This window comes from Ammodytes marinus, assembly GCF_949987685.1.
Source record: "Ammodytes marinus genome assembly, chromosome: 19".
Classification (NCBI taxonomy): domain Eukaryota; kingdom Metazoa; phylum Chordata; class Actinopteri; order Uranoscopiformes; family Ammodytidae; genus Ammodytes; species Ammodytes marinus.
The window spans coordinates 13,441,573-13,462,176 of record NC_137223.1 but is presented as its reverse complement, the minus strand read 5'-3'; the positions used below and the strand labels follow the sequence as shown (position 1 = coordinate 13,462,176).

The 20,604-nt window shown below is 39.5% G+C and overlaps 1 protein-coding gene across 2 annotated transcripts; it reads right to left on the bottom strand.

Annotated features, from left to right (window-relative positions):
* Nucleotides 1–583: 583 nt before the first annotated feature.
* On the bottom strand, nucleotides 584–17,825 carry ptk2bb (protein tyrosine kinase 2 beta, b). 2 transcript variants are annotated; one of them, XM_080047553.1, is made up of 31 exons: nucleotides 17,642–17,821; nucleotides 13,135–13,370; nucleotides 12,638–12,816; nucleotides 12,392–12,479; nucleotides 12,056–12,135; nucleotides 11,862–11,924; nucleotides 11,562–11,616; nucleotides 11,324–11,464; nucleotides 11,160–11,234; nucleotides 9,542–9,643; nucleotides 9,258–9,375; nucleotides 9,054–9,093; nucleotides 8,774–8,805; nucleotides 8,625–8,669; nucleotides 8,428–8,525; nucleotides 7,788–7,869; nucleotides 7,447–7,547; nucleotides 7,074–7,189; nucleotides 5,849–5,949; nucleotides 5,460–5,549; nucleotides 4,889–5,093; nucleotides 4,370–4,487; nucleotides 4,199–4,258; nucleotides 3,963–4,085; nucleotides 3,603–3,755; nucleotides 3,327–3,362; nucleotides 2,372–2,396; nucleotides 2,240–2,274; nucleotides 1,841–1,975; nucleotides 1,629–1,709; nucleotides 584–980 (listed from the first exon to the last, which is right to left on the bottom strand). In XM_080047553.1, the coding sequence occupies exons 2-31, from the start codon at nucleotides 13,330–13,332 to the stop codon at nucleotides 765–767; spliced, it is 2,991 nt and encodes a 996-aa protein (XP_079903679.1). In that variant the 5' UTR covers nucleotides 13,333–13,370; nucleotides 17,642–17,821; the 3' UTR covers nucleotides 584–764. The 2 variants fall into 2 exon arrangements, with proteins under 2 accessions (XP_079903679.1, XP_079903678.1); XM_080047552.1 differs by having other exon boundaries at nucleotides 3,327–3,755; nucleotides 17,642–17,825.
* Between the last annotated feature and the right edge of the window lie 2,779 nt (nucleotides 17,826–20,604).

Sequence of the window (20,604 nt, the reverse complement as noted above, 5' to 3'; positions counted from 1 at the left end):
AATACAGTGTCCTCCAAAATACAAATAATTTTGAACATGTTCATATATCCATCTTTTTTTAACTTACCTGATCAAAGAGATGTTAAAACCAATTTACCAGCTTTTGAACAGCATAAAATGTGGATTGCATTATTGTGTACAGCCGTTATTGTTTCATAATGTCTATTTAAGTACTCAACAGCAAGAGTTTAAATTAACAGGAATTAATGTACTGTGTATACATCATTTATTTATTTAAATCATCTGATGTAAATAATGACAACTGATATAATACAAAAAGCATTTGACTCTTTCAAGTTGAGTACCTGACACATATCTGACATTATCCATAGCATCATTAACATCATACATCAGGTTTAAACTTTAGATATGTACTGTATATTTATATAAATCACTTTTGAACAGTGTTATGGTTGCAGGGTTAAAATTGACAGGTCTAAAAGCCATTTACTTTTTTTAATCCGTAGTTAAGCTTATTGTACATGTCATAAGACCCATTTTATATTTACAAGGATATTTTTGATTTCTGAGCAGATAATTAAGTCAATAATACAAACCCCCCCACCCCCCCATCATTGTCTGAAATGATGACATCCTAAATATGATGCCAGACCATACTCTACATGTACTTCTGTATAATGGTTGCCACAGCCTTAACTTAGGCTGTTTGATCACAGAAATGTCCGACTGGGTGCAAATGTTGTGTCTGTTTTTTTTGTCACATTTTAAGCTTGATCTGCTGTATAAAAAGGGTTTACAGTCCACTAGGGGGCCATTGGCTTGGCTAAATTTGCCCTGACCCTGGCCTGGTCCACGGCATCCAACATGTTCTTGCTGTCCATAGCAATGGTGTGCGCTGCAGCCAGCATCTGTATCTTACATTCCTCCTTTAAAGAGGTCATGGAGTTCTGCTGGGCTAGCCGCATTTTGCTAATCAGCTCCGCCATGTCGTTATTCAGCAGCTTTTGGGTGCCCTCGATCTGCGAGATTGGTAAACAAACATATTGGATGACTTTTTCTGGATGGGCGCAATTGGCCTTTTTTTCCACAAAGACAATTTACAGTGTCAGATGACACAGTAGGAGTGGAAAAGGTGTAAATCATACAATAAATGATGGCTGAATTCGATTTAGCTGTTTCAGTTTTGGGGGGACCTGGTATTGTGCATGCTGTAGAACTTTCATGGCTTACTGGGACACTTCAATAGTGCAGCCATAAATGTTCTGGTTGAAATTGCCACTGGGTTGTGTTGATTCAACCCAACTACATTCAACATTAAGCTTTTCATGATACTTAGTATATAAAGGACATATAAGTATATTGCCCTTTATTGTAAATTGCATTACCCCTGTGGGCATACACGCTGGCATTGTTTTAAGTAAGCATAAAAATGCATCAAATTTAAAATGTCTTTGTACCCCTTATAAATAAATTGATAAACATGGCTTTATAGAAAGTGCTATGGTTAATTTCCTAAATGCTTATTTGTGTTCAAAGAGGAGTTCTGTAACGTTCTGCCTCAGGGACAAGCAGTTGGAACAGGTCCGGGAGAAGGAGGAAAGAATCAATAAAAAAAAGAGTGTACAGAGCAGAGATAACACAGCAAACAAGCAGACCATATACTGTACCTCAGTTATGACAGACTCGTGTAGGGTGGGCAGTATATCATCCACATTGTGAATCAGGTCGCGTAAAGCCATCCCAACAGACTGTGGACACAGATCAATGCAACCGCAAATCAGCCAAAATGTATTCGATAACTGTCCACACACCTTGAAAGTGCCTAAATCAGCAACACAACTGTACAATTGAAGTGAAAAACAGAGTAGTCTCAGTGTACCTGGACAATGGTGATGTATTTCTCTGGAGGCACCTCGGTGATGTCATTCTTGAGTTGGACAACAACTTTTACCAGGTTCATTACGGAGTGGTACACTTTGTCGTCGGAGCGGTCCAGCTCAGCTGTTGGCGCAGGCTGAGTAAGAGGGAATAATGTTTTAATAATTGAAACACTCATCCTCATTACTTTACACAAAGGAACAATATACTATGTAAATGCATGGTGGCATCAGTGCCCTTTCAACTGAAGGGTAATTCAAATGTTTTCTTTTTTTCTTTAGAGGTGACTGAGTTAATTATATATTTTTTTATCTAAAAATCAAAGCTAATCTGATGTAATGGTCTTTTCAGTGGGCTAGAATATATTTATTTCAGAATTAGAATAAATTGATGTAATTACGTGTGCTGTGAGCCGTGGGGGCTTGTCTGGTGGTGCTGTAGGGCAGAAAGAAGACAGACAGGACGATTAAGTAAGATGAATAACACTGTCCAGAATGAGATTTGAATTTGTGAATTTCAGTTTAGTACTTACTATTCTCGTGGTCGGCTTCAGGGGACTAAAAAGAGGAGAAAGACAAATCTCATGAGGAAAAGATAAAGCAAATATACCCTGTCTGTGCTGTCAATAATGCACAAAGGTAGTCTGCTTTTTTCGATTCCCCTCAGGAAAAATACAGAAATGCTAAGATTAGAGGAAAAGTTTGCTTAGTTTACAATTACACTATTGTGTTCAAGACAACCAAATTGCAAATCAATCTTGGTAATTAGTAAATAGCCAAGTTCACCAAATAAGCCTCTTGTACTTCGACTGGTGGTGTCTCAGAATGCCCTCTGAAAACCCCAAATAACTATGTGAAGTTTCTGCATTCAGCTGGTTGAGATGACATAGTATACAAAGTACATTAATTCCTATATTTGTCATCACTGGAGGAAACATGAAAACAGGGATTTTACATACCGTTTTTCAAGCTATTTTAATATGTGTGTTCTTAAGGTTATTAAAAAATATATGTTTTTCATTTTATTGTTGTTAGCTGAACAGAAGTGTTTCCTGACTCCATTGTAGCTGCACTCGAAAGATCATGTACAAACTATTACATAATACTAGCCACATTTGGCCATTTCTTATTCCCATCCCGATAACTGGGAATTGAGTACAACCATTTGGTAACAGTGTGTTTTGAAGTAGATTTAATTTTTTTAACCTTTATTTATACAGGCATATCCCATTGAGACCGAAGACTCTTTTTGCAAGGGAGACCTGTTTTCCTTTCCCACGTTACCATTCGTACACCGATAGCAGGCTAACTATCGACATTCACACCAGGCAAGGTGGGTTAAGTGTCTTGCCCAAGGACACAACAACTATGACACAGGTGGCAGGGCGGGGATCGAACCTCGAACCCTTTGATCATCGGCCAACCCGCTCTACCAACTGAGCCACAGTCGACCCAAATTCTACACAGGGTATATAGATGGAAACCTACCACAGGGCCGGTGGCGTCCTCTGGTCCCATGGGGTCCTGCAAAAGAACAGGCAGGTTCATTTTATAGAATATGGACATGGATGCCCTCTTTGGAACTGTTAACAGGGGAACATTCAATTCAAGAGTAACGGAGCGTCGAGGGCGAGTCAGTGGGCTTGTATTGTTTAACAGTGCCTGGTTCAACGTAGCCCCCAGGGCCAAATTGAATTGGGAAGTGAGGGGACACAGAGACACAGAGAGGGGGTTGACAAAAGTTAATGATGCTCTGTTTCCCACCAGGAGTCTCTCCTCCTTCTCCAACCACTTTTTATCCTCCATCATCTGTTCTTTCTGCCGACGGAGAGTGTCCTGCCTGTGCTGTCTCTCACTCTGCCACAGGCGCTGGGCGTCCTCCTTGCTGTTCGCCTCCACTCGGACAAACTCGCTCTCCTGGATTCGGGGGAAGCACAGCACATGATGTCACGTTAATCAGCACAAAAAGTTTTTCTTGGTCTCTCAATGCATTCATTGTTTTAACTTGCATGTAGAGCTTTAATATCACAGGTGCATCGACATTTGAACACGAGACTACAAATGATAGATATACACACCACAGGCAATATTAAACTTTCAAACTAAGCGCAGAGTCTTTCTTACCCCCATGCTCCGGCGGCGGGGGGACCTGAGCGGCAACGTAAGAGTGTTCACCGAGTCGAGGGGGCACTGATATTCACTGGGGCTGGCCAGGTCGGGTGAGCTGGCACACAGAGCCTCGTTCAGCTGTACACAAACACACACACCATTTCCATCAAAAATATATTTTGAAATTAAGCCTGTCATCTCAGAGGAAACAGACATCTTTAGAGGCTATTTGGATACGGCTGCTACTGCACCTGAATGTGTAGGCCGATATTGAGCGTGTTCCCAAACCGCCCTGGTTTCATTCTTGAAGGCTACAGTAAAAAAAAAAGTGTATAAAAAACTTGTACAAAGCAGTGCATTCGTGCCATTTTAATAATGTTCGATTTTTTTTTAACATATGACAGTGACTGAATTTGACAAACCTTTGGAGGAGGCTCGTTGAAGTTGAACTTGGTGTTGGGTTCAAAATATTTTGTGGAACGTGCTGCTCTGTCCCTCCCTCTCTCCACCTCCTCCTCCTTCTCCATCATGTGGACGTCGCTGGCAGATACATGACAACACATTATCACATCTCGTAGTAAAAAACGCACAATACTGACTACCTAATGCACTGAATCATTTCGACCAAGACTGCTGATCTTCCATATTTGTTTTATTTTCTATCGATTTAAAAACTAACCAGACATCCATAGATCCATCTAATTCTTTACCAAACTTTCGAGTAATTAAATTACTACATACAATAAAGACAAGTGTAATTGGTTTCGTCATACATCAGTACTGAGGGTGGGTACTGAGAAGAAATTACCCATGGATCCAATTGATGTTTGTCATGCCAACTAACCCACACTATCTAGGCCCCGATTAAAGGGTCCATTTATTTTGTTATGTCATTTAGTTAAAGTAGAGCTTAGTTTCCCCCTTCCTTAATAAAGTAATACCTGATCTTGACCACCAGCTCAGTGAAATTGGGCCTCTCTCTGGGGTCATATGACCAGCAGCGGGTCATGAGTGAGTAGAGTGCAGGAGGGCAGTTGTCCGGCTTGGGCAGCCTAATCCCCTGCTCCAATTGGTTGATAACGTTTCTGTTCTCAAGCCAGAAAAACGGCTGCTGCCCACGACTCAATATCTCCCACATGCACACAGCTATCAAGCAATGCAGAGTCACACAGAAACACAGGGGAAGATAAAAGCATCAAGGGTGAGTCTAATACAGGTTATATCAATGATTTTAAGCAAAGGCTAGACCAAAAAAATAAAAAATACCAATGCAAAGCTACTTCTAAGATGTTTATTGTGAACTGGTAAAGACAAGTGGAGGAACAGGTGAAAACAGATGATGCTGTAATTTGATTATTGAATTGTGTAATCAGGAGTTCAGCTGAAGTTAAACCTGCCATCTGCCTTTTCACTGTGTGTAATAGAGTGTGCTTCCCTGTCTTGTGCCCTGAACCTTCTTTATGTCTTTGCACCTAGCTGTTGTGCGGTACATTAGTTTATCAAAAGGCTCACCAAACATCCAGACATCACTGGCTGTGGTGAAACGTCTGAAGTTGATGGATTCCGGGGCCATCCACTTGATTGGTAACCGACTGATAGACGCTGTGAAGAAATAGAAGATGTTGGTATTTTTGGGACAAGCTTCACTCTCTTTACCAGTCTATTTTCAGTGTATTTTGACAAGGATGTGTGTATAAAAAAATGTGTGTGTGTGTGTGTGTGTGTGTGTGTGTGTGTGTGTGTGTGTGTGTGTGTGTGTGTGTGTGTGTGTGTGTGTGTGTGTGTGTGTGTGTGTGTGTGTGTGTGATTTAGCATATCTGACTAAACGTGAAAGCGATACAATTGAGACAAGTAGTCGACTGAGTCAGATCCCCTTTTATTTTCCCAGGTGCCTCCCTTACCTTTGTAGTATTCTTCCTCCTCAATGTATCTAGAGAGACCGAAGTCTCCGAGCTTCACACAGTCTGGACTGGCGACCAACACGTTTCGAACTGCAATGTCTCTGTGACAGAACGTTAGTGTTAAGGATGGAAATGATAAAAACCCGTCACCTGCATATTAACTGATAGCACGATGGAAATCTGTTTAGGGCAGAGCAGAGGCCCTAACTAATTGAGTTGAATTTGCATCTGTATTACATTATTGCTGCCAAGACCACAGCAGGAAAGAATACAAAAGGACTGATGTTTTTCCCTTTCCACAAAGGCAGAAACTCATTTCCTATGTTCTCGTTTTTTCTTCACACAAGACTGAATCCACAAGTGGCTACCTCGCTAACATTCTAAAAGGAACAACTGAGTGAAACCTGTAAATGTTCACACACGATCACTTTCCGTAATGCTGTGTTTTATCAGAAATATCAAGTTTAAATGAAAGAGATTGCTAATGAAACTATCTTATGTGAGTCCACTTTATATTCAGATACTGTTATTAAAAAGGTACTCTATTGTTAGGACTGTCAACTCTCCTTTTTCCTCAACATCCCTGAATTAACACGAATCACAGAGCATCTGATTAGAGCTCAGATTTGTCAGATTATTTCAAGATCACACTGTAATTTGCTCTGATGGTACCAGAATATTACAGTTTGTGCCTTTTCTCTTATGAAAGTAACAAAATTGCTCTCACTTATTATATAAAAGAGCCATACCTCCTACCTAAGACATGATAACAGTCTCAGTCCAGACTGGCTGTACAAACATTATCACTTGGTAAAGAATCAACATGTGTTAGCAGTTCACACTGACCACTTGGTGTCATCCCAGGCAAAAAAAAAAAAAAGTTGTATTTCTCACTAAACTTGCCTTTTTTATGGTTTGGTGGCTTAGTTTTTAAGACTATGGGGTAAATTGATTTAACTTGTTTCTTGGAGAATAATTTTGCATATTCACAAACATCTAGCCAAGTGGCTTCTCATAAAAGCCTATTCAATTACATACATACTTGCTTTTAGTCTTGACTTTTATTCTATCGTTCTTTCAGCCGCAATAAGATATTTTAATATACTGTTCATATGTCCGGCGTTTGCAATATTCCCTATGACAGAGGCAGCACAGTTAAAAGACGACGGACGTAGTATCTCTACTGCCTAGATAACAACACAAAAGAATCAAAGGAGACACTCACCTGTGAACTACGTTGACCCCTTCGAGGTAGACCAGTGCTTTGCAGATCTGCAGGCTGAACAGCACCAGAGTCATATTTGTCAGATTATCCTGGTTCTGAGCTAGGTATTCCCCGAGCTGCAATGCACATCAGCATTTTAAGTAAGACAGGAAATTCCCTTACAGAGTGTCTGTCACGCTTTCTGTCATGCAACAGGACTCATGCCAGAACTGAGCAAGATTACAGTAGGCTGCAGTTCTTTCTTTTGGTGTGTGTGAATCACATACAGTTTAATGTCCTCATCTCAAATTTAGAAAAAAACCATCAGTTCAATTACACAGGCTGTCGATATTAAAAAGTGGCAAACAGATCTGGGATTAAGTTTGGCACTCACCTCTCCGTACTCATACAGCTCCATGACAATCCACACGGGATCCTCCTCTATGATTCCAATCAGTTTGACAATGTGCTGATGATCGAGGTTCTTCATAATTACTGTCAAAGGAGCATTTAACACAAGATTCAAGATTGCTTTATTTTTCATATTATGCCTTACAATTACAGCAGCAGTAGTTGGCAATGGACTTCTTGAGTCTCATGCTTCCTTAAAAAATGCAGTATAAAAGAAGAGAAATGTATAAGAGAAACACACAAGTGAATCAACCTGAGACCTAAACACGTGTACATTTCACAGTCACAGTTAATGTCTAATCTTTTAAACATTTCTCTCATCACCTGCTTCACTCATGAACTTCTCCATCACGTCGGGGGAACAGTCTTTGCAGGTCTTCACCGCCACATTGACCCTGTCGCCGTTCTGTTCAATCAACAGCCAGAATAAGTAACATTTAAGTAACATTTCAGTCAAAGCAAGGCAGAGCTTTTATGCAATTGGCACATTCTTTTCACACTAGAGCCTGTTTATATTTCTTGAATGAACATACTATACATAAGAGCTAGGATGATCAGTTGATTAAATGATTAGTCAACAGACACCAAACATTCTCTTGTTTCAGCTTCTGACTTGTGAAGATTTCCTGCTTTTATTTGTCTTATGTGACAGTAAAGGACCAATGGGCGGACCAAAAGGCCATCTGAAAAGCTTAATATGGGCTTAAGATAATCATGGCAGAAAGGTGGTTTTCTCTACATTTGTAGGACAAGCAATTCATGGATTGAGAAAATTATAAAAATACAGCTCAATAACTTCAATTGCATGCAGAAATTGTGACCACTGGTAAACAAAATATTAAAATTTTATATTCCAATTTTCCAACAAGCTTGCCACCATAATAGTGTAAGGTTAATTTTAGATTTCAAATGATAGAGAGGAAAAGAAGATGGATAGCAAACAGACATACAGTATAATACTTACAGCTTTTTTGTAAACTCCATCACAGACTTCCCCGAAGAACCCCTCACCGAGGATTCGGCCAAGAACAATGTCACTTCGATCGATCCCGTACTTAATAGCTACAGAACAAGATAAACATTTCTGAGAGTTCAAAGGACAGTTCCCAAAGTAATTTACCTGCAGATAGCATGAATAGTGAATATGAACATTCAACAAACCTGATCTTGGCCTTTCATCCAAGATCTCACAATAGATATCTGAACCTGAAAATACAATTTATTTGATCAACAACAGGTTTTGCAGATAAAGATAATGTATATTATATTGCACAGGGAGGTTCTTGAAAATATGAGAACTGTCAGCTCACCCATACTGTGTCTGAGCGAGCTGGTGTCTCTGCTGCTCCGGAGAAAAAGATAAGATACAGAAAAAAAAAGCGCTGGTCATACATTTTCAAGTTATGGCTCCTCAGAGCAAAATGACAGAATGATTCCACAAAACATCCTCTCTCATCAATCACTCTCAACTTCTCATTCCATATTACAGCCAAAGAGGGAATGAGTACAGCTTGGACAGCTACACACTGAGGCTGACAGACGGCACAGATCAGTCAAGGAAGGTCAAAACAGCCCCAAAAATCCACTCACCTTGTGGGAAGCTCAGGTAGGGGACTTCGTGTCGAGGCATCTAGAACAGAAATAAGTTATGATGATTCCACGTAAGTTTTGATAGTTTTAAGGCTTCCAACAAGTCTCCATTGTTAAAAAAAACAAAAACATTCAAGCCCCTGATTGCAAAGCTTTTACTTCAGTGTTGTAGAAGAATAGGGGAAGTGGCGGAGTTGCACACACCTTTATTCGATCGGAAGATAACGGTATCGTCTGTTTCCTTTTCCAAACGGCAGTACCCATCAATAAGGTCCATCATGTTCTCTGCAACAGGGACCGTGGCCACATTGATCGATAGACGCTATCAGAAAAAAAGAAAGAAACAGGCAGGACAATGTCAGGGCGTGCACCAGGTCAAATTTCCTGTGCAGACACTCTCCATAGTAAATGTACTAATGCTCTGATTCTTAACAGTGTATACATTTTAATAATCTGTGAACAACACAAGCACATTCTATGATACTTACTTGTCTGGCCCCCTCTACGTCAAAGTTTATGAGAGCCTTGCCGTCGCTCTGAGATAAGCATTGTATTTTCTTGATATGTTTGAAGTCGGCTAGAAAAACAGGCTGAGGCACGAAAATTAGAAAATTAGTTGAGTGATATTATGATGGGACACTGATTACATTTGAAGGACTGTGTTATATATATACAGTAATGTAACATCCACTGAAGGCTGGCGACAATGTCCAGATAGATGAACCAGTTTCTTTGCTAAATAGGTCTAGACATGAGAATTCCATCAGGAATGAATTAATAGAATCAAACTTTTCAAATAAACAGATGATATGTAAAATTATATTTTCCAGAAATGATAGTTTTACTTAAAAGGAATCTTTTATTTTTGGTTAAACAATTAAATATGATCTAGGCAGACAACTTCTCCTTTAACAAAAAGCCTGGAACTAGGCAAGACAGATTATACCCAGGGGGCAAAGTGATTTTATGGACATGGAGCGTTGTAAAAGGTTGTTCACCAAAAATGACATCTAGGACCTTCCACGATCACAACCTGGGTGGACAACCTTGTCAACAAGCTGCTGGAAAGCTACAGTGGGCCGACATAGCAAATCAGAACCACTGTTTAAGTGAAAGGGGGTGAATGGGGATGGGCTAATGGGGAATTTTCTTAACTTATAGATATCATTATGAGACTTTGCCAGTTGATTACTGACATTAAAATAAAAACTTTTTGTATTACAGTATTTTCCAAAATGTTTAAATAAATATGAAAAATCATCATTAACTTACTAATGATGCGAACATTTGCATATCTGCAAAGCCCCAAAATTTAGATGTTGGAAGAAAACCAAGTCAATTTGTTTTTAAATTTTGAAAACAAAACAAGTGTCCAACTGCCTGAAGCCTTTCCTAATCACAGTTCAAATTTGATCAATAACCCATAGAAAATAATTTTTTACACAGTTACATTTCATGTGCCATGGACCAAAAGTGTCCTTTTGGAGTCTCCAGCTGGTATTTTAGGAAACGGCTAGACATTCCCTTGGAAAAAAACAGTGTAAAAAATTTATTTTCTATGGGTTATTGATCAAATTTGAACTGTGATTAGGAAAGGCTTCAGGCAGTTGGACACTTGTTTTGTTTTCAAAATTTAAAAATAAATTGACTTTGTTTTTGTCCAACATCTAGATGTTGGGGCTTTGCAGATATGCAAATGTACGCATCATTAGTAAGATATTGATGATTTTTCATATTTATTCAAACCTTTTGGAAAATACTGTAATACAAAAAGTTGTTGTTTTAATGTCAGTAATCAACTTGCAAAGTTTCATAATGATATATATAAGTTTAAAAAATTCCCTATTAGCCCACCCCCATTCGCTTAAACAGTGGTTCTGATTTGCTCTATGTCGGCCCGCTGTAGCTTTCCAGCAGCTTGTTGACAAGGTTGTCCACCCAGGTTGTGATCGTGGAAGGTCCTGGATATCATTTCTGGTGAACAACCTTTTACAACGCTCCATGTCTGTTTTTCAAAAAAAAGGGGTTTTGCCCCCTAGGTATTAGTATATTGTAGTGTACTGTATAACACAACACAATGAACACCAAATTCGTCACCAAACTTACCGCTAAATCCTTCTGTGTGCGTTGTCGAATTCCCCTCCCACCGATGACTAGCTCCACTGACAGACTCCAACCTTGCTGTTGACAAGTCAGTTTGGTTCAATGTTTGTCGTATTAATGTGTGAACAAGGTAAAAAGCATGAATGTCAAATAACGATGCGACTCACCACAAGCTCACATGGGAAAACCTCTTCATCATAGTTGATGAAATCTTTGAGTGTCTCAAAAAACTTGACCATACAGTCGTCTTCCTTGAGTGTTGCGAACTGTTGAAAGGTTTGCTGGATCAACTTCCGTAGAGGCTTTGACTGGATCGAGAACAGGGAAGTTTTACAGTTTTAAATGAAAATAAATATTTTGGTTGTCTACTAATTAAGAATTGAAATCCTGTTAAAGATATTTTACCTTCATGCTGTTGATCAACTGTGCAGGAAAGAAAAGGTCGAGTCCCACTTCTTTTCTTCATTTTAAAAGCAAAAATCAGAAGAAAATGTAGAGAAAGATAAAAGAAAAAGAAAACAATTAAAGTGTTGCTCCCACATTTAACCATCACGTGTTCTTAATGTTTACTAAGATAATGGTCGTCAAGATTCTTTAAGGATTCGATCAACTCAAGCCTCGCTATAAATCCACACAGTCCTCAAATGAGTGAAGTTAAGTCGCCAAAGTTACAGTTAAAAGATTAAGGGAAATATAAAAACTTACTCTAGCAGCTCAAAGTTGGACTTCTTCTCCAAACCTCTTGAATTCATGTCTTTATAGAATCTCCTGTGAAAAGAACAACATATCAGCAACTGATATATCTCTAAACAACCAACCCCCCCCCCCCCCCCCATTGTGGAAATAAGTAAAACAACAAAAGTTTACAAAAAAATACATTTACAGTTGCAGCGACTCACCTGATCTCCAAACAGCCAAGCTGCAGCGCCATCCCATCACTGACCTTACTGGCATGATACTGCATGTAATCACTTCGTACCTTTAATGTTTTTTTAAATCAGAGAAATCTGTGAAAAATCTGAGTGCTTTTCATCTCAAAGAAACAACTCCTATTATTCACATACATTTTGAAAATCCAGTTACAATTTCTATCTTTGATGGAAACCTGGATACAGACAGCTGCTCTCTTATGCACTATGAAAACATTTCTTATAGCCACTTACCCATTGACAAGTAAATGAAAACAAGAAAATAATTTCGATATAAATGTTGGAAAATATACCATAACTTGTTACCTGTTGGTAAAAATACATTAACGTGGATCTGTCGTCTTTGAACTTTTCCACGAAATTGACGGGGACGTATCTGACACGGAGGTCATACCTGCACAGCAGTCAAAAAGTAAACACCAGGCCAAGTTCATTAAATGCTATACTATTAAGATATACAGTATATGAAGATACTGTCTGCATCTCTCTACAGACAACTCAGTCCACATGATAAAAATCAGATATACAAACGTCCTAGTAATTGATCTGTACCTCCACTCGGCTTCTGCATGATTGCTCTCATAGCGTTCTTCAACCTCTCTCACAGTCAGATCTGGATGCAGCCAGTGAAGTTCTTCTGATTTCAGGTGCTTTAGCAGGAGACCGTAGCATCCCTTGTGTTGGATGTTAGGACCCAATCGGCCGCAGACTAGAATTGAGCTAATGATGGCCTGACGAAGAGAAGTTTTCAAAAATTCTATCAAGCATTTTTAGTCATTCTTACATTTATTGTGGATAAGACTTCTTACTTCTTTATTGGCAATCGCTAACAAAAATTGAAGAACTGGAAATGAAGTTTCTATTTTACTTCTGCCTGTTGCTGAAGTGAGAAATGATCTTTTTTGCCCTGATAAGGGATTCATTAACTCTCCTGCAAGTAAAGGAGGCCAAATAAAACAGGTTAGACGCTCAAGACTTTTCTTCTTTATCATCACAGTCTTCTGACACATCGCCTCCCTTCCCCATATTTGTTTGAGATTTATTCTCACCCTTATTTGCCAGGAGCCATCACATTTAACCAGCTTGAAGTTCTTGCCCAGGTTATTGTTGGTGCAGAAGCACACTTTGAGGATCTTGACGGGCCCTCCATCCCCGGTGAATTGCGATTCAGGGCTGGACTCTATGGCACTTTCTCTCGGACTTGGCACCTTCCAGGAGAGGGTGTCACCGGACATCACCTCGTACATTGTCAAGGTTGGGTCGGCACCATCATATCAACAACATCCTTTGGACAGAAAAAGGAAAAAAGGAAGGCTGAAAACAAGTAGTGAAATGTCAGTGGGTCCTCCTGATCCCTACCTGGTAGCAATCTCAAACCTTGACTAGACAAAAAGCTCAAATCTAACTTCATGTATTGACCTGAGAGTCTCTAATGATAATAGTGTCTTAAACACAGACACAGGTAGTTGAGTATACACTGTGCTGTGACTTGCCTTTGGATAGTACACTACACTACTCGTCATGCTACGCTTCATGTTGATGCTTCGAGCTTGTGCCATGCAGTGTCTATGATTCACATCATCTGACTACGAGATCCGCTGATTACATTCCTTCCTAACCGGAATTTCAAGTGAGGGCCTGTGTGTGTTTTTGAGAGTGTAGACTTGTACTGTACATATCCACATCGAATACTTCTTGAAATTATGTCTTCTCCTTGACAGAAAATTTGAATTCGGTTATAGATCTGTGGGGGAAAAAATGCCATGAGGAATCAAACCCAAACCAAGCAACAGTAACATTGTAGTGGCTTCTTAACTCTTAGGCTGTTATGCAACCAGTGTTGATTCATCCAACAAGCTAGAATCTGAGGTGAACATTTTTTAGCACAGAAGCATCTTTTTTGTCATTCTCAAAGGATTAATGTACCATTTTGGTCTTACTCGTCTGGTTGGCAAGATTCCAATTGGAAGATTAACACGTAGGCCTATCTAATATCTGTTCAGACAATATTAGAGCCTGGACATGTTAGCTTAGCATAAACACGGGAATCAGGGGTAAAAGCTATACTCAGTCTGAAAGTAATCTATAAATCTCAATCTATCTATCTCAATTGTTTAATACAGAAATTCAAAAGAAAAAAACACCTTTTGTCATTTTATTGCAACATTTCGAGGCCAAGTGCAGTGACTTAGCCTATTGGAGTCGAAGGGAGATTCAGTTTATTCGGTTAATGTTAAAGGTTAAACAAAAAAGATACAGCTTGTAAGCTCGTAAGCTTCAGAAATGATTGTAGGAGGATTTTGCAGCTTTTGGACGCGTCAGGCTACCTGTGTTTCTAGCCTTTGTGCTAAGCTATGCTAACCAGCTTCGACCTCCAGCTACGTGTTGCCCACACAGACATGAGCGTGGTATTGATCTTCTCGTCTGACTCTTATACGTCTCCTTAAAGACATGTACACTTCATAGGAAATACATCCCAGCAGCAGGACTCTGCTACGATCACTAAGCTTTAAACAAATACAGTTGTGACGGTTACTGAAGATCGTAAAAAAACAAACATTGGGACACTGAAAAGCTGCATGCACTCTGATTGAACTTTCAGGGTACATTTAACATTAAGAAGGCAGCAACCTTCTGATACATCCAGTAAAAAAAAATGAGGAAAACGCATCCAGCTGCTCCCACCACCTCTCACATCAATATTTTAGGCTGTCAATCAAAAAAAGAAGAGTGCTTGCTTGTTCACTCTTCAAAAAGTGTAAAAGCGAGCTTAATACATAAAAAACAACTTCGAAAAAACACCTAGTTATAAAAAGGTAGAGATCACTGCCAGCTACCCACCTCACATTGTCCGTCAGAGAAGTGCCTTTTGGCTGCATGTAGGTGTTTTCTGATAAATGAAGCGCCACGCTGTTAGTCTGCTGTGAGGGAGCCACTGAGCTGTGTTAGTTTCTCTAAAGGCTTTGCTCCCCTGTTGGACGGGGTTGTGTTTTTGTTAGCCTGAAGCCATGAATTCCACAGCAGGACCGTGTGGGTGTGTTTGTGTGTAATTGTGTGTGTGTATTGGAGCGAAGTGAGAAAGATAGAAAGGGAAGAGGAATCAGATGCGTGTGCACTTAGCATGGCCTGCATGTTGCTCCATCACCTTGGTGTGGGAGGCCTGACAGAGGGGAATGAGGAGGCAGAGGGGGAAATTTAACATTACTCAAAAACATCCATGGATGGAAGTGGACGTACAAATATATTCCTTGGCTCATGTGGAAGAACCTATGAGTAATCCAAGCCAGATATACAGATTGCTACAAATGCCTCGGATTGCCAAATCTGCCGTACTAGAAATATTTTGAATTGTATCACGTCTCTAAGAAGATAGTTATTTCACTTCCTTTTCTGAAAATACAATACACTGAACCTCATTAAGAAGTATTAATATTTTCATATAATTTTAATAGGATTATGGTGTACCTAGCCTATTAGGTTTTATATTTTGAATGAGAAATTTCACAGTCTCCAAACTGTTGCCTTTCACGCACACACACACACACACACACACACACACACACACACACACACACACACACACACACACACACTGTCATCGTGACACTTGAATTGTTATTGTAACACAACTGTTGTGGAGGGAGATATAATTCAGATACCCAAACGTTTGTCCAGATTAGGAATCATTCCTGCACATTCCTGCTGCTGCCATTTGTCCGCTTCTGTTAGAAATGTTCAGTATATGACAGGTACTGATTCAGGGATGACAGATTGTGACAAATGAGAACGAAATTCCACACACAGCAGCTGGCTGAGACGTAACAAACTTCAACAGTGCTTCACTTCAGAGAGCGAGGGGGGCAGTGTGCAAAGGCTGGGAGTCCGTTTTTTTGCAGGACAGTACGCCTTAAGAGAAACAAGTCTCACTGCACACAGCTGAAGAAATGTGTGAAATGTTGTAAAGACACTGTAAGCTTATGGTTAGCACGGCTGCTTTTTGTTCGCTCATCACGTGGGCCGGGCTTTTAGCTGAATAACCTCATCCATTGTATGACCTCTTGTACAGTTTAACAACCTTTAAAATGAACAAAAAATGTATAGTCAGTTCATCCTATTAGAGCTATAACAATAAATCTGCCAGGCCAATATTAGCTTACTGTGTAGATATATTGTGTATCAGAGTATATATCAATGGGTGCAAGTACTTAGGTATTACATAAATAGATAACTGAATAACAAGGGACTATTTTCATAAGCTTTATTTTATGAAAAAATGCCAAACATTCCACATTTCTGTAGTGAAGATGTGCTGCTTTTAGATTATTGTAAACTGAGGTTTTGATTACATACGAAAATAAGATATTCGTGTCAATATGGGACGCTGGATGAGTTACCTGTATTAATCAGGACTTTTTTAAAGATCAAATTATCTAGAAATAGCTGTCAGATGAATTGATAATAAGTTAGCCAATAAGTAACGAGAACCTAAGCTTAAAATGACAGCGCAGTTACAGAAGTAGCAAAGGTGTATGGTCATTGGAGAGTACTGACCAGTTTACCTCTGCGAAGTTTCCTGTCCTCTATATGCATCTAGTTCATTCCATTCCATTGTTAAAAACAACAACAACTCAGGCATCAGGCTCAAACCAACAGTATCGGTTGTGCTAAAGCTCCTACACAGGTTCGAATTATATGACTGTTTCTGTGCCGTCATAGGTTAATGCACAGTGGTGCAATGTAAGACCCACGGTCTTTGCCAGAATCTGTCATGACATGCACTCCGAACTGTAATAATATCAACTTCACCCACAAGTGTTATTATATATGTTTACTGGTGTAACTGTCCGTAAAATAACACTAACCTATCAAAACCTTGCAAACTTCCTTTCCTTCTTCTCCGACTGCATTATCTTTTCAAATGTAATTCGAAACAGTGAAGTATTTAGGATAAAAAGCTAGTAAAACTTGTATAACAACTGTGAATCTGGAAAAAGAGCTCATTATTTTCTTACAAAGCAACTGTTAGGTTACAATATCATTGTTAAAAAAATTACAGTAGTTATTGTGAAGCCTGTTGTGAACACAGGCAGGCATTCAGACAGGCCCAGCTCTTCAAACAGTACAGTAACTGACGGTCTGCATACTGCAGCTCCATGACCCCAGGCACTGGAATGTGGCAGGCTGCTTCCCCACCTGCACAGACTTGCTTTCATAATGGACACAGTTCTCTCTCTAGGAGAAAATGGCTGAGAGCAGCCCTCCACATTGTGCCATTATAATCGATTAAAAATACAAGTTTTCAACCTCAAGGCCAAGTCGTCCGATTCACGTTTTTTGTAAAGCCCCACCCAAAATAAGAAAACCATTCCAAAAGACAAGAAACATGTTGTTTACATCCAATTAAACACAACATACTGGACCTTGGAGCTAATGTAAATAGAGGCCTGACTGTTTATTGCGTTAAACTGAATGTGGGCCTATTGCAAGAACTTTTGTCACCTCACAAGATCCCTGCCGGAACTGAAATAAAAAGGTCCGTTATTTTCGTGTTCTTACCTGATTCTCTCTGAATTCCTCCGAAAACAAAAACCCCTCACAGAGTGTTATTCCTCGCGCGGATCCCAGACCTGACAGCTTGTCTCGCGCACTGTTTGTCGAGCATGAGGCTGCAGGTGGCCACTCCCTCACCTATGCGGCCCTCCGGTAAGGTGGGCCCACTTCCTCATTTCGACAAGGAATAAGGCGGAAGTCTTTTTTTAGGTGTTATTTGTATGTGTTTCTTTTCTTTGTCTGTTGAGTCTCGAATGAGTGTTGAACTCTTTCAGCCGCTGCCGGAATGATTTTGAAATGTTATGGTAGGCCTATATGCTACATTGCAAAACGTTTGTAGTTGCAAAACGCACAAAATATGTGATGCCTCCAAACTATGTAAATACCTTTGTCCGAAATAACGACTTAAATACACTCAAATGTTTATTTTTCTCCCGCCCGGAAAGAATATGACTTTATGTGTGCATTTCCTCTGAATTATGCTCTTTCATCTAACGTTCCTGATACAATTTCATTCGCCTTTGCTTTTTGCCGTTATTGGGGTGCGATTACACTGTCTGAGCAGTAGATGGGGCTACACGAACAGACATTTGGACTTTAGAAATTGTGTCCAATGACCCAGCCTTGTTTTAACTGTAGGCTATAGCATATAGGTATAATGATCTATAACAACTTACAAATATTTGTTTCATAAACTTGTATTCCCAAAACGAGAAGGGTAAAAAGACGATTTTAACTATTCAATGCAGATATTTAAGCAAATGCGTTTAGTTTTTCTTTTAAGAGAGAGAAGAAACTTATATCGATATTTCTTTTCTCTCGTAGGTGCAGTTTCATGACCAAACAACACTGACAAGCTTCCAGGGCGACAAGACACCACAAGTAGTAAGTATTATAGTTTATCGTTAAAGAGAATATGTTCTTGTTCCTAACCAATAATTCTTACATTTACAAACAGATGCAAACCTGACTTTAACAGCATAACCACACAACAACTCCTAATCAGTTGTTATCTGTAGTGGCCGACTGTAATGTAGTCATCAGATGCTGTGCTTTGAATTTTTTTTACATTTTTGAACATCATTGCAACAGAACCACTGGCTGTGATGAACACTTGAAATCTCTGCAAATGTAAGAACATGTGTACAAACCAGTTTTGGAGAAAATATGATGGTGTAAAAAGTATCACATTATAAGTAAAAGTAGTTAATTCAAAATATTTTAAAAGGAAAAGATAGAAGGTATCATTTTGCAGCAGTATTATTGAGGTTGTATTACTGCTGCATAACCATGTAATGTGTAATCCAAGATGAAATGATGTGGCTGGTTGAGTTGAAGCCAATTTAACTGTTAACTGATAGAAATTAATCAAAATGTCTTAACTGGTAATATGGTCGACGAGTGACGTAAAGAATAACAATGTTACTCTCTGAAAGGTAGTGGAGTTGAAGTTGTACCCTAAAATGGAAATACTATCTATACTAAACAAGTATGCAAGTACATTTACTTTCTTCCAATGGTATAAAATGTCCCCAAAAAGTAACTTGTAACTGAACTAAGTGGTTTCAGCTATCCTCTTCCCAACAAAGTATAGAAAGAAACGTATTTTGAAAGAGGTCATCTCCATTAACAGCTATGTTTTTTGGGCCTTCTTATATACTGCTGCTATGTGTGTATGAAATGCATTGATTTTTTGTATTAGACCTGTCAATGGCATCTTTTATTCACCCGGTCCTCCCTTTCTCTCTTTTGCTGCATCCAGTTCTGTGCCGGAGGGTTTGGCATAGCTCGTGTTGAACAGTGACAGCTGTGGGGGAGTTCAAGTCTGGGTCAAGACGAGAGCAAACCGCACCCACCATCACCCCCCAGCAGAGCCGAGCGGTGTCAAGGGCAAGAATCTGCAACAGGTGCCTGATTTGTACGCACACAGACAGTAGCAGGCATGAGGGCTCTGCGATTGGTAAGCTTTAGCTGTTACAATGCGTCCCCCTGTTCACTGGGCTCTATGTGATCATTAACACTGACTTTTTGTTTTATACTTCACCCTCTTGCCCTGAAACTCCTAAACCATCACTATCACACCCTGTCTCCTCTGTTTTTTGGCCCCTCGCTGGGTGCCCCCCTCTCTGTTTGGAGAAAACATAAACTCATGGCACACAGGTGGCTCTTTGGCATTCCCATGCAGAATGTCACTTCCCCAGGGAGCCTGAGGTGTTGAGGGAGAAGTATTAGATATGTTATGGCAGCACACAGCATTAGAGCTAATAATATGGTTCACTGTCATTCTGACATTGTTGGTAACATTTGGTTACAGTCAAAATATCCCTTGAAAATAAGACATATCAGTCTTCGGATGCACCGATAATACATTATATGGTGGTTTTGCATAGACAGTATTGTAACAAATTCTATTGTATTTTTATCACAGATTAATTTATGTAAAAGCTGTGTGGTAATGTTGTCGCTGGCCGTGGTGGAACTCATTGCAACTCCCTAATGTTTGGGTAACACAGTACATCATGTTTCATGATAATCAAGATATTTGTCTGAAAAATCTTAAACTTGTAAAGTGACCAGTACCTCTAGCTGTTGGCTACATTTATTGTAATATTAAGTACAATATTACTAAGTCAAGTAGGGCTACATGAAAACTGTTTTAATGTCCTATACTTGGGTAGAAGTAGTTACTTTCCACCACCACTCGAGTGTCTTTGCTTATCAAGATTTGTATACAGGTACATTTCCCCGGGCCCCGGCAATGTATTTTTCCCTTCTTTCACCCGCCTTGTTGCTGTGCTTTGACAGCAGTTCTGTCTCCATCCACAAGAGGATCCATAACACAAATTATCTGATTATTCTTTAAACATAACACATATTTATATTCTACCAGTGTGACACCCGGAACATCTGATGGTATTAACCACCAAAAAGCAAATACTGCTACATAACCTACCTATGATATATTCTGT

What these genes read in the sequence shown, in the direction of transcription:
- ptk2bb (XM_080047552.1), bottom strand. Translation starts at nt 13,332, where the DNA reads ATGTACGAGGTGATGTCCGGTGACACCCTCTCCTGGAAGGTGCCAAGT. An exon ending in CTCGCTCAGACACAGTATGG is followed by an intron (nt 8,670 to 8,773) that starts GTGAGCTGACAG and finishes TTGTATTTTCAG; the next exon opens with GTTCAGATATCTATTGTGAG. An exon ending in ATGGAGTTTACAAAAAAGCT is followed by an intron (nt 7,870 to 8,427) that starts GTAAGTATTATA and finishes TTGATTGAACAG; the next exon opens with AACGGCGACAGGGTCAATGT.